Raw genomic sequence first — 13,960 nt, forward strand, 5'->3', positions numbered from 1 at the left:
CATGTGCTCTATAAAATATGGCTGCTACAACAACAACAATGAAGTCTTATCCCACTAAGTGGTGTTGGCCATATGAATCCTAGAACGTCACTGCATTCGGTTTTGATCCAAGTCTTTTGTTAAGTCCAAGTACTCCAAGTCTTTTTTTCAAATCTCTTTCCAAGTCTTCTTAGGTCTTCCTTTACCCCTTTGGCTTTGAATCTGTGTCTCGTAATTGCATCTTCTAACCGGAGTGTCTGTAGGTCTTCGTTTCACATGTTCAAACCATCTTAACCGATTTTCTCTCATCTTATCTTTAATTTCGGTTACTTCTACTCTATCTCGGATATCCTCTCCTAATCCTATCATTTCTCGTGTGCCCATAGATCCAACGAAGCATTCTCATCTCCGCTACACTCATTTTGTGTACGTGTTGATACTTGACCGCCAACATTCCGTGCCATAAACCATTGATGGCCTTATTGCCGTCCTATAAAAAATTTCCCCTTTGAGCTTTAGTGGCATACGATAGTCTCATAACACACCCGATGTGCACTCTCCCACTTCATCCATCCAGATTATATTAAGTGGTTTGGTCTCCATCCAATTCTCTGTTTTTTTTTTTTTTTTTTTTTTTTTTTTTTTGCAAAATAGATCTATGATATTGAAAGCGTTCACTCTTTGGTATTTTCTTATCTCCAAGTCTCACCCCTAACTTATTTGAACCTTCGTTCCTACTATACTTGCACTTCATATACTGTCTTTGACCTACTTATGCGAATACCTTTAGATTCCAACATTTCCCGCCAAAGGTTAAGCTTAGCATTTACTCTTTCTTGAGTTTTATCTATCAACATTATATCGTTTGCGAAAATCATACACCAAGAAATATTATCATGAATATGTCCCCTTAACTTATCTATTACCTATGTAAAAAGGTAAGGACTTAAAGATAGCATTGATTCAGTTATGAAAAAGCTTTTGATTTGTACTTCATAAATTCTTACGGTAGTCCTTACTCCATCATACATATCCTTTATTGCTTAGATATATACTGTTCATACTCGTACTCATTGCTCCATCATACTCGTACTCTTGAAAAGCTTATAACGTAACGAATCTTTCATCTACAGGAGTTGCTCTGGGAGCTGGATGGCAGAAATATGTAGCATATGTGAACCTAGGCTGCTATTACATCATAGGAATTCCTGTTGGAGTTGTGCTTGGTTATCCTCGAAAAATGCAAGTCAAAGTAAGTTACTCGCTCTCTATCTTCTTGTCACTCAATCTATTTTTATTTAGGGTTTGTTTCAGGGTCCTCGATAATGGGTTTTGAGACTGGAGTCCGATGCATGTTGTGTAACGTTGAAATGACTGACAAGAAAAGAGAGCAAAACAAATGAAATTTGAAAACGAAATGGTTATCAAGCGAGCCCCCTACTAAATCACTTCAATAGTCGTGTTCTCTCCTCCATTTACTTTCTGAATAACTCATTTTATGGATTTCTGCAGGGTGTTTGGATTGGAATGTTGTTTGGAACATTAGTCCAAACTAGTGTGCTATAATGATACTCACCTACCAGACTGATTGGGATAAACAGGTAGAATTAATATTTGATTGTTTTCTTTGCATCCTTCACTAGTATTAATATGACATACTGAAGAACCTTTCTTCACACCCAAGAAACTAAAACTCGTATCAACATTTATAGGTAGAAATAGCTCGTAACCGCGTTAGTAGGTGGAATCGACCAAACAACAGAGAATCAAACACACTTGAAATATCTAATTTTTATCGTTCTTCAATTGTTCTCTTTCCGCCACGAGAAAGACGCGTAGAAGAAGTATACCCAGCACACGAAGGATCATTTGGAGAGTATACATAATTTGGTCCTATCAATTTTCTTCAATTTAACAACAGTAATTTATGAAATTTGAAGTGTGTTACAGAGTTATAAACAAAGTAGAGTCTAGGTACCGCTAGGCCAAATAGTCACTGGCATTTTTTGGAAGTAAATGAAATGGCTATTGGCATTTGTTTTTCTATCAAACTTTCACTGAAGAAAACAAGTGAAACTTCGACAGAAACAAAGGGGGATAATCGTCCCAGATAGCTCGAAGCTCCACTATAGCCAAACGTGCTAACAAAAGCAGGAGGGGGAGAGAAAATGGCCAGACCTCCAATCTAGTTGCGTGGAGGACAAGGTAGACCATCACGAGACAAGACGTGAACCAAACTGGGAGGGGGAACCCAAACCTCCGAGCTAGTTGTGTGGAGGATAGCGTAGACCATCACGAGATAAGACCTGAACCAAATAGGGGAGGGGGAACCCGAAGTTTCTGATCTCTTCGTCAATGAGAAGGAAAATATTTTACATTGGTAACTTTACTAGATTTTCCAGATAGAATTTCATCTATGATCTTACCGATGGTGAGAACATTAGAGTAAAGAATTGCAGGAATGAAAACTTACAAAAAAATAAAAAATAAAAGGTTTACAAAAGAGAGAGGGATTATTTTCTCAACAAATTGTATGCCGGTAAATCTTTTACACAGCCGACATCTTCGAGTGCAAGCTCGAGTTCTAACTGACTTGTCGTAGACTTCATAACATCCTGGAAAAAATTAAAACAGAGTCAGGAGAAGAAGAATGCAGCGCTTTGTATCTTAAATTCGCAAGCGGAGCGACAAAGTCATTTACATTGAAGTCCATATAAGAAGAACGCTTTACGAGCCATTGAGCATCCATCATTTGGGAGAAATTTTTAGTTAGGATGAAAACAAAGTGGTACACCACGTATTTTAATAGGAGTAGTGGGAAATTTTAGAACATGTTTGGTACTTTACTTGAATTCAACTTTTTAAACTTAAAAATAATTTTCAAATTTTAAGCCTTAAAAACTTGTTTGGTAGGACTATTTTAAAAAAAAATGAACTTAAGACTAACTTAAAAATATAATCTATTATTTAAAAACATAAAAAATGAGTTTTTAAATTTTTTAAATTTAATCTCACTAATTTCTTTTCTCTCCTTCATTCTCTCTCACTCCAAAACTATCTCTTTCTCTTTTCTTCTTTCTCTCTCCTCTTTTTTTTTTTTATCTTTTTCGTCTCTCTATCAATCTGCTCTCTTCATTATCTTGATTTTCTCTCACTCATCTTCCTCTCTATTTTGTCCGATCCTCTCTTTTCTTTCTCTTTCCTTCAATCATCTCTTATTTTCTTTCATCATCTCTCATCTGTCTCCCTCTCCTCTTTTTAGATCTCTTTGTTTAATTTAAGTCATAAGATTTAAAAATTTTAAATCGCAAACCAATCAGGTTTTTGAGTCTTAAAGAGAATTGTTTTCAAGAAATATTCTTAAGATATGTTTTGAGAAATTATAAAAAATTTCAAATATGATACCAAACAGGCCCTTATTTTTTAAGTTATTAACTTTTTAGCATACATATCTCACCATTTGTATAATGACACGTGGTGTACCGGTTACATTAAAAAATCTCCCATCATCTGGAAGGCTACACAATAAGGGTTATCAAACGCCATCTCATCTTCTTTAAGCAGTTCGAGAGAACGGATTCCAGCCAAAGTAGTTGCCTTTGCTGCATGAAAAAATGTATGCGATTATTTCTTTATAAACACAGCGTCAGCATTCATATTTTGATGGAAGAAAAAAAAAAAAAACTCTTCAGATAAACATGCTAAGATGATGCATTCTCATCGAATAGTTTTCTGACAATATAATATCGTCCATCCTCTCACTTCAAAAATTTATCTGTACCTAATTGAAGATCCAACATTTGTGCTCAGACAATAGAAATATTGATGCCAGCTACAGCAAAGGGATATTTTGACACTCATTCGCGTTAAAGCATTGAAATGAAATCTCTGTATGCATATGCACATGCATCAAAGCCTAACGAAATTAACGCCAGCGCTTCTCGTCAGGTAATGCATGCAATAAACTACAAGGTTACAAGTACTATATAATTCACCAAATCATAAGTAAGAGCGAGACTTCCAGTTTATTACAGGGCTGGCATCCAAATTAGCACCACTATCTGCCTTGATATCACCGCTTAAAAAGTGGGACGCTGATACTCTATCCCTGCCACAATATTTGTCGACATTTCAACAACTTTGAGCACTGAATTAGACTAGGCTGATATTTTCATCCTTCTCACAGATACTTCTCTAAAATCGAAAGCACTGAGGAAAATTTCCAACTTCAGAATCATTAATATCTGTGAAACCCAAAATTTCAAATGCAGAGAGGATTCTCCACTCAGTAGGATTGAAATGGGCTAATGAGGATAGTATGATTGAAATTGAATGGTTCGGGTCTTTCGGCATTCTCTCCTCTCTCTTTTTATCAACCCTCCTCTGCAAATGATTGAGATAAACAGGTAGAATTAATATTTGACTGTCTAATATCTATGCCTCCTTTACAATAAATTAAATTAAATGAGAAATTCTTAAGTACCTACCTTCTTCGAATTCACACCAAGAAATTAATAAAATTTGTCTCTCTTTGTATTTAATGGTAGCAGTGGCTATAGCTCGTGACCGTGTAAACAAGTGGTCTGTAATGTAACAGATGTTTGAGAATCGACCCCCGACACATGAAACGTCTGACTTTCATGATTCTTTAAGGGATCCGGGATCCGGGATCCGGCTTCTTTGCCCTCCTACTTTCCATACATTTTCATTTCATTCTATTTTGTATGATCATGGTTAAGTCACATCAACATTTTATATTGATTTTTTATAAAGATAATAAGACAAAAAAGCAATAATAATATAAAATATTAACGTGGCTTAACTGTGACCGCACAAATAAGAGAGGATGAGAGTGTATGGGAAGTGAGACGGCAGAGAAGCCAGGTCCCTTTTGAAAAGATGTTGATAGTGATAATGTACTTGAATATGAGGTGATATTTCACATGTCATTATGTAAGTAGAGAAAAAAATTATTTGTTAATATTTCACAATTTATATAATGACATATGATATATCATCTTATATTGCAAACGCACTGAAAAAATCTCTCGTTGCTAACAACCATTCTTCCAAAATTGGTGAACCAGTATTTATACTCTAAACTGTCCAAAATTCGTGTTGTTGAAAAGCATAATTGCTTTATATATCTTACATATATTTTATAGAGAATTTTAACAAAAAGTTAATAATATTGTTCACTTTACCAAAAAATCACATTTTTACATTAAAAAGTCAACCATGATATTATTTATTTTATTCTTTATTTTATTTTATCCTTATCAGTCAAACTTAAAATTTTCAAACATTTTTCATTAGTTTCTTTATTTTATATACATAATGGAAAAGTGAATGCCCATGAAGTTTTTGGCAGGATGTGTGTAAAGCAGAACTCCCACCCACCCATCGACGACGTCATTCAATCTTTTTCATTTTTCCCCTTGTTTTTATACTCATTTTTTCCTTTTATTTTTCGACTTCCCAAAAAAACAAAAACCATATTAATGACAGCCAACAATTTAATCATTCGTCAACTTCAGACTCCTCTGTAAACATCTCGTCCACATTCTCCAGCTCTCTCTCTCTCTCTCTCTCTCTCTCTCTACCCCTCTCTTCTAGTTCTCTCTCTGATCAGTGTTACTCTTCCAATTCATCCGTCGCCAGAGGAGTCTCATTGGGTTAATTTGCAGCGTATAACCCCAGCATGTGAGTCTTTCTCTCTCCCTCTGCAAAGGATTTTTTATTATTTCAAAACGTTTTTGGTTATGATCAGTGGCAGAGCCACTAAAGGACAAGGATAGTCATGGCCTATCCAGCAACTTTTTTATTTTTTATTTTTTTTTATGTATAAGATATAGCATAACCTCGTAAGTTTTGTTGCAATCTTAAAGTTCATGGATTTGGGATTCTCTTATTCTAGTTATAATGATGTAGCTTCTTCTACTTGTTATTACTTCACGTTCATCTTTGGGCGGAGGAGATTAATCCAGGACGAAGTTTTTGAGCGCGATAGCTGAATCTAATTGTCATGATTTATCACTTACTGTTTTTAAGCTAGTTGGCTTGAACTTCTAATTTATCTGCTCTTAAATATTACTTGGATTAAGTGACTATATGATTGATGCGGTATGAAAATCATAATCTACCTCTATCTTCCTAAGATGTTTCTCCATCTAAGTTGAGATAAATAAATAGAAATACAATCAATCTATACCGTATCTTAGGTGTCAAAAAATAAAGTTTTATATTTGTAAAAGACCTCCCTTGAGGTAAGATTCAACCTCAGCCACTAGGTATGATTTTCTAAATGTAATTGGTTGGTTGGATAATACGAGGGATATATAAATGATTCGTACCTGTGAATTGACGAGTAATATAACGTCATATTATTTTATTAATTAGTTAGTGCTTTAAGTCAGCTTCTCGGTATGTATAAATATACATATATAAACGGTTTCTGTCAATATGATTTGTTAAGAGTTTATCAGAGCTTAAGGAAATGCCCAGATTCTGGGTGGCCAGCTTACTTAAGCAACTGGTTTGTATGGTGATTTAAGTTAGTTTTTACTATTTGAGAAGGTACGTAACTAATAACTAAGTCAACTAACTCGAGGAACATTGCTGTCAAATTGTCCATGAAGGAGTTGGGTGGGTTCAAACTTGATAACTCATGTACGGCTGTCGTTACTGTCTACGAGTAGTTACGAGGCATATTTAGCTTCACGTACGATAATTTGCATTTTGGTCCCTGTATTAAACAGACGTAAATTGATCTTTCTACCCTCTCTCTCTAAATCCTAATCATTAGTGTTTGCCGTAAGTAAAACGCACGCTAAGGAGATCATAAAGAGGTGGAATCCAATTGTATTACCAGACCTTATTTCTATTAAAGTGTGAATTCACATACGCTTGACCAAATATTGTCTCACTAGCATTTTCTAGTAAACATATATCATTTTTTTTAAACCAAAACTTAAAACCCTAAAACGATATGTATGTGTTGGAATGCATGCAAGTCATATCTTTTGTTAAAATGCATGCATGAAATAAACATGTTGGATGACTAGTGAAGTTAGGCTAGTCAACCTTCTTTGTGTAAATTAGGCAAGTTAGGCAAGTTAGGAAATTAGGCAAGTTAGGCAAGTTAGGCAAGTTAGGCTTATGTTCTCTTTCTTTTCCTATATAATGTTTCATCTTGTAATTGTTTTGATATGAAATACACATCAAAAATTCAACATGGTATCAGAGCAGGAACTCGAAATTCCTGGCTCTGTTGATCGTTTCCGCTAAGTTTCTTTTACTCTAAGCCAAGATGGCTGGAGAACATTATGAAGCTGAGTGCTCGATGGATGCTCTGTTGATCGTTTCCGCTAAGTTTCTTTTACTCTAAGCCAAGATGGCTGGAGAACATTTACTCTAAGCCAAGATGGCTGGAGAACTTTTACTCTAAGCCAAGATGGCTGGAGAACATTTACTCTAAGCCAAGATGGCTGGAGAACATTATGAAGCTGAGTGCTCGATGGATGCTCTGTTGATCGTTTCCGCTAAGTTTCTTTTACTCTAAGCCAAGATGGCTGGAGAACTTTTACTCTAAGCCAAGATGGCTAGAGAACATTTACTCTAAGCCAAGATGGCTGGAGAACATTTACTCTAAGCCAAGATGGCTGGAGAACATTATGAAGCTGAGAGCTCGATGGATGCTTTAGCTCTACCTAACGTTGTTCAAGTTTGTGGCACGAAGCCATTACTGTTTGTTTGCGGTACGAAGCCATTACTGTTTGTTTGCGGCACGAAGCCATTTCAAGTGGGAATTTGGTAACATGGCGCAGCAAGAAGCAAAGCGTTATTTTTACTAAACCTCTTCCTACGGTTCAGTTCATGCGCATTCTGTCCAAGCTTGGCTCAAGGAATCCCCTCGATCCAGCTTGAGGGGGAGTGTTGGAATGCATGCAAGTCATATCTTTTGTTAAAATGCATGCATGAAATAAACATGTTGGATGACTAGTGAAGTTAGGCTAGTCAACCTTCTTTGTGTAAATTAGGCAAGTTAGGCAAGTTAGGAAATTAGGCAAGTTAGGCAAGTTAGGCAAGTTAGGCTTATGTTCTCTTTCTTTTCCTATATAATGTTTCATCTTGTAATTGTTTTGATATGAAATACACATAAAAAATTCAACAGTATGTGTACATATAGTTTATTTTGTGTCACTAAGTTATTTTAATTTTTTGTCTCTAAAGATAAATTAGATTTATGAGTGATGCTAGACAGATCATATTTTGTAGGCTACATAATGTGATGGTTGATGGCTAAACTTTTTTTTTTTTGAACAACCAATATTATCTATACTAAGGGAGAGGGGGTGGGCTTAGCCTCACAATGAACTAGCAATAATATGGTTCAAATTCTTCTTTAGGGAGAATCGAACTTAAAATCTCTCACTTACAAGTGAAATACCATTAGACCGTAATACTAAGTGGCAAAATGTCAAAATATGAACCACATTATTAAAAAGGGATCTATAACCATCACCCACTACATTATGTGGTCTACAAAATAGGGTCTACAATATTCTAACATTTTCCTAATTTTATTTGAGAAGGGTAACTATAATTGCAAGTTGGAAAATACTAGGAGATCATCTTTTTAGATCATATTTGTAAATCACATAATGTGGCGATTGATGGTTAGACTTATTTTTTAATGATTTAAAGAAATAATCCAACTATCACATGTAACATCATGAGCTATATAAAATATTGCTACAACAACAACAAAGCCTTACCCACTAAGTGGGCTGTATGTATCTTAGGATGCCACTGTGCTTGGTTTTGTGCCAAGTCTTTAGTTATGTTCAAGTACTCCAAGTCTTTTCTTAGAGTCTCTTTCCAAGTCTTTCTAGGTCTTCCTCTACCCCTTTGGTCATAAGCCTCTGTCTCATCATCGCATATTCTAATCGGAGCGTCTGTAGGTCTTCATTTCACATGTTGATGTAGGCACTACAATAAGTATGGTCCCTATATTAAATATGCATGTTGATGTCTTCTCATCTATCAAAGCCATGTTTTGATTTAATTAAGTTGCATTGTAACTATGATGTGTGATTAATTGTCTATCCTACCAACATAAGGTAACCTCCTATTTAAAAATTTTCATTGAACTTTAGTGGCATATGACGGTCATGCAACACACCCTATGCACTCTTCCACTTCATCCATCCAATTCTCTGCTTTTTTGGAAGATAGATCCAAGATATCGAAAGCGTTCGCTCCTTGGTACTTCTTGATCTTCAATCCTCATCCCTAACTCATTTGAACCTCTGTTTCCCCTGAATTTGAACCTCTGTCTTTGACCTACTTATGTGAATACCTTTAGATTCCAACACTTCCCGTCAAAGTTTAAGCTTAGCATTTACTCTCTCCTATGTTTCATCTATCAACACCATATCGTCTGTGAAAAGCATACACCAAGGAATATCATGTTGAATATGTCTCCTTAACTCATTCACTACCAATGCAAAAAGGTAAGGACTTAAAGATGAGCCTTGGTGTATCCCTACAATTATGGGAAAACTTTCAGTTTGTCCTCATGAGTCTAACGGCAGTCCTTACTCAATCATACATATCCTTTATAACTTGAATATATGCTACTCATAGTCGTACTCCTTGCTCCATCATACTCGTACTCCTTTTTAGCTCTATAAAATATGGCTAAAAAATAAATTTCTCTAGCATCACCCTTGCAAGTTTATCCTTGACAAAAAGAATCATGTCATTAGTTAGGTGTGTTCAAACTTGATAACGACTGAATTAGCAAAAAAAAAAAAAAAAAAAAGGAAAAAAAAACCTTGATAACAAACGAACGGTCGTTCTTGCTTGGGTATGTGGCATATTTAGATTCGCGACTTTTGTTTGATATCTTTTCGGTATCGTTTTAATTTGTATCGAATATTTCTAAAAGAATTTTAAATCCTCTCATTTATAAGAGAATAAGAATATTACTTTTATAATTGTTATAATTTTTTTATTCTGTAAACTGTGGGAGCCCAAATTCGAGTTTAGTCCATTTAATTAAAGTAGTGTGCTTCTCTTTCTAGAAAAAATGACGCAGAAGCATGTGGATTATTAAGCACAACACATAGTTAACATCCTTTGATAAGAAAGTTGAAATTTCACTCTAAGCAATGAGGGAGTAAACCAACTTCTTATATGACCTTTAAACTTTTGTAATTTTCCAATGTTGGATTGACATTTTCACCATTATTGACCGGCTGTGAGCCTCCAAATTCGGGGACCTGATTTCAGACACTAGAAATCAAGTCTCCAAAATTTTCTACTTGTAGTGCAAGAATGAATTAAAAATCATTTCCATGAGTTGCGCTACATTTATCATCTATTTGTATCATCTCTCTAGTAGAGGTAGGGCCTACCAACACATGTGAGTCCATCTCTATTAGAAAAATTGTATAAATAGATGGTAAGAATAACATTTTTGAATTTCCATGAGAATAATTTCCTCTTTTTTCTTTTTCTAATGGCAATTGTATTTGTATTTGGCACTTGCCTTGCAGATCAAGTAACTAGACTATCTTGGCCACGTCAAATGGGAGAAGAGATTAAAGGGAGTCTCTTGGTAAAAGAGACTGGTGTTGGAGAAGAAGAGGCTAGAATTATTGATGGCGATGAAGAATTGTCACTGAAAAGAAGAGTATGGATTGAAACCAAGAAGATGTGGGTGGTGGCTGGCCCTGCTATATTCACCAGAGTTGCGAGTTTCGGAACAAATGTTATCAGTCAAGCGTTTATCGGTCACATTGGTTCTGCGCAGCTAGCGGCTTTTTCACTCGTGTTCACCGTACTTGTCAGGTTCGCAAATGGCATCTTGGTATGTTTATTTTGGCGGCCTTTACTATTTCTGTTATTTGATCTTGTTTTGCACATGTTCTTGGGGACAATTGCAATCCTCATACTACTCTCGATTTCTTTTCGCAGTTTTTGAACTTCACGGTGAATTAGTTCGAAAGAAGTTGCATTTAAAGCAGATAAAGCTTTGTTTAGTGCTAAAATCTTCAGTTTATAAGCAGTTAAAGTTGTAGTGTTTTGTGTTTGTATCAAATACTAGTTCTTCGAAGATCAGCCATTGCTTATTCGTCAAGTTTTCTTTACTTTACGACTTGTCATGTGATCTATGTATCCCAACTTGTAACCGAAAAATGTATTACCCCCAACCACATTCTGGTTTATCATTTGTTTTCCGAATTGTAGATGCAATGTGAGATAAGAATTATCTTCTAGTGGCTACCATACCATTTAGTTCATGAAGTTATCTGCTTAACGAAAACTTAACGATAACATCTAGGCTTATCCGTGTGATCTGACTGATCGATGTTTCTGAATCTATTACTCTACAGCTTGGCATGGCAAGTGCGCTGGAAACTCTCTGTGGTCAATCGTATGGTGCAAAACAGTACAACATGCTTGGGATACATCTTCAGAGGTCATGGATAGTACTGTTTGTAAGCACATGCTTGCTTATTCCTCTTTTCGTCTTTACAACCCCGATCTTTGAGGCTTTAGGCCAAGCAGAAAACATTTCAGAAATTGCAGGACATATTTCTCTATGGGTAATCCCTGTGCTTTTTGCATTTGTGGTATCATTTACTTGCCAAATGTACTTACAAGCGCAAAGCAAAAATATGATCATTGCATATGTGTCAGCGATTTCAATTGGAATCCACATCTTTCTTTGCTGGCTTTTGAGTGTGAAATTTAAGTTTGGGGTTCCCGGTGTAATGGTGTCAACGCTTATAGCATATTGGTTACCCAACCTGGGTCAGCTTTTGTTTGTTCTATGTGGAGGATGCCCCGAAACATGGACAGGCTTCTCTATGTTAGCTTTTACTGATCTCTGGGATGTCCTCAAGCTTTCTCTGTCATCTGGCGTTATGCTTTGGTAAGAATTTCTATTTGTTTCAGCTTTTATTTTGTACCTTATTCCTTAGGTTTCTTTAATTACGCGCGTATAAATTGTTATAATTTTACTGATTTTGGTCATTGAGAATATCTGCATAGAGGCATCATGAACTAGAGCTTTCACATAGACACAAATCACATATAGGTGCTTCTAACGGATTTTTCATTTACAGTCTCGAGCTTTGGTACAACACAATCTTGGTCCTTTTAACGGGAAACATGGAAAATGCTGAAGTTTCTATCGATGCCCTATCTATTTGGTATGTTTTAGAGCCTTCCTCTTCCTTGTGATCCTAATCTCTGATCATCCAACTGTTTCCAATGCTAAATGTTTCCGGCATAACGGCAGCCTTAACATCGTCGGGTGGGAAATGATGATATCTCTCGGTTTCCTCGCTGCAGCAAGGTACTATTATTTTTCTTGTTCTTCAGAAAATTGTTCTCTGCAACCACGATAATAATCATTTAAGATCTTCACCGTAGCAATGCCTCACTTTTGAATCTACGCCTTGTTTCTTCGACATATTCTTAGAACTTCATATGTTTGCATGTAATGTAATGTTGTACTGAAGCGTGCTTGAAATCCTTCACTAGTGTACGGGTGTCGAATGAGCTTGGAAGGGGTAGCTCAAAGGCGGCAAAGTTCTCGATTGTAGTTATTGTGTCGATCTCAGTAGGCATTGGATTGGTGCTTTTCGTGCTTTTCTTGTTCTTGAGGGAACAACTTGCATACATTTTCACCGACGATGAGGCAGTAGCTGAAATGGTGGCTGAGTTGTCTCCTTTGTTGGCCTTCTCCATACTGTTGAACAGCGTTCAACCCGTGCTCTCTGGTAACATCGCCATTTCCCTGAAATACGCAAGCATAGCTAAATAGATACCTCAAAGAAAGCAGTTCCCCTTTGTGTCTTCAAGTACCGGTTGAGGTAACCATTACCAGCATTTGACGGCACGAAGGGAAAACATGAAAGAAATCACGACTGGTTAAATAAGTACATTGCAGTTATCAAGAACATTTCTTGCTTCCAAAGGAACGTATTATAAATCTTGAAGAGTTTCTAACGTAGCGAATCTTTCACCTACAGGAGTTGCTCTGGGAGCTGGATGGCAGAAATATGTAGCATATGTGAACCTAGCCTGCTATTACATCGTAGGGATTCCTGTTGGAGTTGTGCTTGGTTATCCTCTAAAAATGCAAGTCGAAGTAAGCTACTCTGTCTATCTTCTTCTCACTTAATCTAATTTTTGTTAGGGTCCGTTTGAGGGGTCCTCGATACCGGATTTTGAGACTAGAGTTCGATGCATGTTTTGTGACGTTGAAATGATTGACTAGAAAGGAGATCAAAACTGAAATTGGTTACCAAATTTCGTTTTCAGTTTTCATAAAAAGTGAATGAAAACTGAAAACGAAATGGTTATCGAACGGCCTACTAAATTACTTCAGTAGTCGTCGCGTTTTCTCCTCGATTTGCTTTTTGGATTAACTTATTTTATGAATCCTCTTCTGCAGGGTGTTTGGATTGGAATGTTGTTTGGAACATTGGTCCAAACTATTGTGCTAATCATACTCACCTACAAGACTGATTGGGATAAACAGGTAGAATGAATATTTGATTGTTTTCTTTGCATTCTTCACTAAAATTAACATGACGTACAGAAGAACCTTTCTTCACACCCAAGAAACTAAAACTTCTATCAACATCGACAGGTAGAAATAGCTCGCAATCGCGTTAACAGGTGGGATCGAACAAATAACAGAGAATCGAACACCGACACGTGAAATGTCTAATTTTTTTCGTTCTTCAGTTGTTATGTTACTGCCACGAGAAAATACCCGTAGAAGAGGTATAGCCAACAGGCGGAGGATGTTTTGGAGAGTTCACATTACTTTGCATTGTCCTATCAATTTTCTTCAATTCAACAACCGTCATTTATGAAATTTGAAATTTGAAATGCGTATCGTTTATGAAATTTGAAGTGCGTTACCGTGTTCTGAGTAGTCTAGGTTGGAAGTAAA

The 13,960-nt window shown here is 36.2% G+C and overlaps 1 protein-coding gene across 2 annotated transcripts; it reads left to right on the top strand.

Moving 5' to 3' along the window:
* Positions 1 to 5,401: 5,401 nt before the first annotated feature.
* Positions 5,402 to 13,914, top strand: LOC103413455 (protein DETOXIFICATION 21-like). Of its 2 annotated transcripts, none has more exons than XM_029090588.2 (9): positions 5,402 to 5,682; positions 10,542 to 10,855; positions 11,382 to 11,923; positions 12,117 to 12,203; positions 12,293 to 12,349; positions 12,538 to 12,776; positions 13,029 to 13,147; positions 13,454 to 13,540; positions 13,652 to 13,914. In XM_029090588.2, the coding sequence occupies exons 2-9, from the start codon at positions 10,574 to 10,576 to the stop codon at positions 13,721 to 13,723; spliced, it is 1,485 nt and encodes a 494-aa protein (XP_028946421.2). In that variant the 5' UTR covers positions 5,402 to 5,682; positions 10,542 to 10,573; the 3' UTR covers positions 13,724 to 13,914. The 2 variants fall into 2 exon arrangements, with proteins under 2 accessions (XP_028946421.2, XP_028946423.2); XM_029090590.2 differs by having other exon boundaries at positions 5,572 to 5,682; positions 10,542 to 10,836.
* Positions 13,915 to 13,960: the final 46 nt, after the last annotated feature.

The sequence above is a fragment of the Malus domestica genome, chromosome 12 (genome assembly GCF_042453785.1).
Source record: "Malus domestica chromosome 12, GDT2T_hap1".
Taxonomy (NCBI): domain Eukaryota; kingdom Viridiplantae; phylum Streptophyta; class Magnoliopsida; order Rosales; family Rosaceae; genus Malus; species Malus domestica.

Excerpts from the sequence above, each read along its gene's own strand:
- LOC103413455 (XM_029090588.2), top strand. The coding sequence starts at position 10,574 with ATGGGAGAAGAGATTAAAGGGAGTCTCTTGGTAAAAGAGACTGGTGTT. Across the intron at positions 10,856-11,381 it reads GGTTCGCAAATGGCATCTTG|CTTGGCATGGCAAGTGCGCT; the intron begins GTATGTTTATTT and ends ATTACTCTACAG. Across the intron at positions 12,350-12,537 it reads GGTTTCCTCGCTGCAGCAAG|TGTACGGGTGTCGAATGAGC; the intron begins GTACTATTATTT and ends ATCCTTCACTAG.